The sequence below is a fragment of the Aplysia californica genome, unplaced genomic scaffold, assembly GCF_000002075.1.
Source record: "Aplysia californica isolate F4 #8 unplaced genomic scaffold, AplCal3.0 scaffold00155, whole genome shotgun sequence".
NCBI lineage: Eukaryota > Metazoa > Mollusca > Gastropoda > Aplysiida > Aplysiidae > Aplysia > Aplysia californica.
In genome coordinates, this window is record NW_004797425.1 from 1,216,124 (window position 1) to 1,218,002 (window position 1,879).

The following is a 1,879-nucleotide window of genomic DNA, read 5'->3' on the forward strand; positions in this document are numbered from 1 at the left end:
CGTCAGCAAGTCCCCTGAGCCTTCCCTTGGCCTAGATTCTAGATCTAGATCTAGATCTAGATCTAGATAAAATTCTAATTAAAATATCAAAACTAAAGCATCCGTTCAACAGTTAAGACATTGTTCCAATACTGCAAAAATAATATTTTAATTAATTGACAAGGAGAGTTGGGAGTTTCTCATTAAAATCTATTCAAGCCCGCTTTTCTTTAGATGGCCAGATCTATCTTTGGCGGATTTGGAGACATTTCAAGGCCAGATTCCAGATCTCGAGATCAGTTGGCTTCTCGCATCATACTTACCACAAAGAGCAGGTTGAACACGAAAAGAAGAATCTTGATACATTTCATTCCTCCCTCAACCATCTTGATTTCTTTGGTGAGATCACAACGACGAAAAAACCCCCAAGTAGAACAGCTGTCGATCACAACGAGAGTGTATTAACTGAGAATACCGAGCGTCAGCAGCTTGACTCTACCGAGCTTGTCCAAAACACTCCGACTGAACCCAACCAGTAGGCTAGATCTATACGTCAGCCAATGACGGCAACTTCAGCCAATTACTCCGCAAAAGAAAGTAGAACCTCAAGATGAACGGTGCACGGGTCTAGTGAGCTTCTTGTCAATAAATGACCAACTAGATCTATATATCTACTTTTGTAAGAAAAAATATACAATATTTTACGACTCTTCAAATGGAGCCTTGTATTGAGGGATCCGTGTTGAGGTTTTGGACTGCCTTGATTCTTCCCCCCAAAGGAAATCTATTTATACTAGAGTAAAGTAGTTGTGTTCATATTCATCCTCACGTGCCCTTTCTCCCCGCTAGGCTACGTCACAAGCTTAAAAATAAAACCTGTTTTGTCCAGATATAGTTTTCATAAGTTTCAACGATAGAAAAACCAATGATCACTGTTATAGTATAGTTTAATGTTTTGCACTTAATTAGCTCTAGTAGCTGTATTAATTTTCCATAATTTAAAGTGAAAACATATATTTATTTGTGTCTCCAAATCACAGTGCTTGGTATTTTGGTGCATGATATTACACTACAAGTCTACTGGAAGAAAATCTGGGATTTGTTGTCTATTATTAGATTACTACTGTAAACAGAAAAATTCACGTCAAGAATTTTTTTTTTAATTGAATAGTCGGGGGTGGAATTACTTAACAAGATAGGGGTAGGCTAATTTTCCGAAAAATTCCCCCCCAAACGGAGTGACTATTTCTCCGAACGCTCGGGAAAATAAACTTGACCTCTATTTCTTTAAACGTGTTTCCATTCTCTGATTACCCAAGATTAAAAGTCATTTCATACCACACATGCACACGCTAAAACAACATAGATATATCTAGAATCTAGATCTAGATCTAGGCCTACACACACTTAAAAAATATTTTTGAAATTAATGATATAATAAATTAAGTAGATCTAGAATCTAAATCTAGTCTAGATCTAGATCTAGATCTAGATGATCTATACCAATAAATTATTATAAATTCTGTGGAGTTTTGTTTGTGAACTTTGCAAAATCGTTTGTTTGTGTGTGATGGCGCGTCGCGCCCATCTTGAGATGGCCGCGCTTTCTGCGGATCGACATATGGTTCTGCGCCATCTTAAGATCGCGCTAATCGACAAATGGCGCTTAACATATTCATTAATGATTGACAATTTGTCAGGGCCCCCCCATTCTCGCGCAATAATAATAGTAATAGTGGTCTGGTATTGTTTCTTCCCAGGCTACATCTCTAGATCTAGATCTAGATCTAGAATCTAGATCTAGATCTCTAAATCTAATGGTTTTGAGGGTCAAATTATCAAGTTCGTCCAAGTCATGCTAAAAAACATGAAAGAGACAATCCCAGCAAGGGTCAATATT

The 1,879-nt window shown here is 37.4% G+C and overlaps 1 protein-coding gene across 1 annotated transcript in view; it reads right to left on the reverse strand.

Annotated features, from left to right (window-relative positions):
* LOC101854496 (CD63 antigen) overlaps window positions 1-752 on the reverse strand; it is a 9,776-nt gene extending 9,024 nt beyond the window's left edge. Inside the window, exon 1 of the mRNA XM_005097475.3 lies at window positions 303-752. Within this exon, the coding sequence (XP_005097532.1) occupies window positions 303-365 (63 nt within the window). The 5' untranslated portion in view covers window positions 366-752. The remainder of the gene's footprint in view (window positions 1-302) is intronic.
* Between the last annotated feature and the right edge of the window lie 1,127 nt (window positions 753-1,879).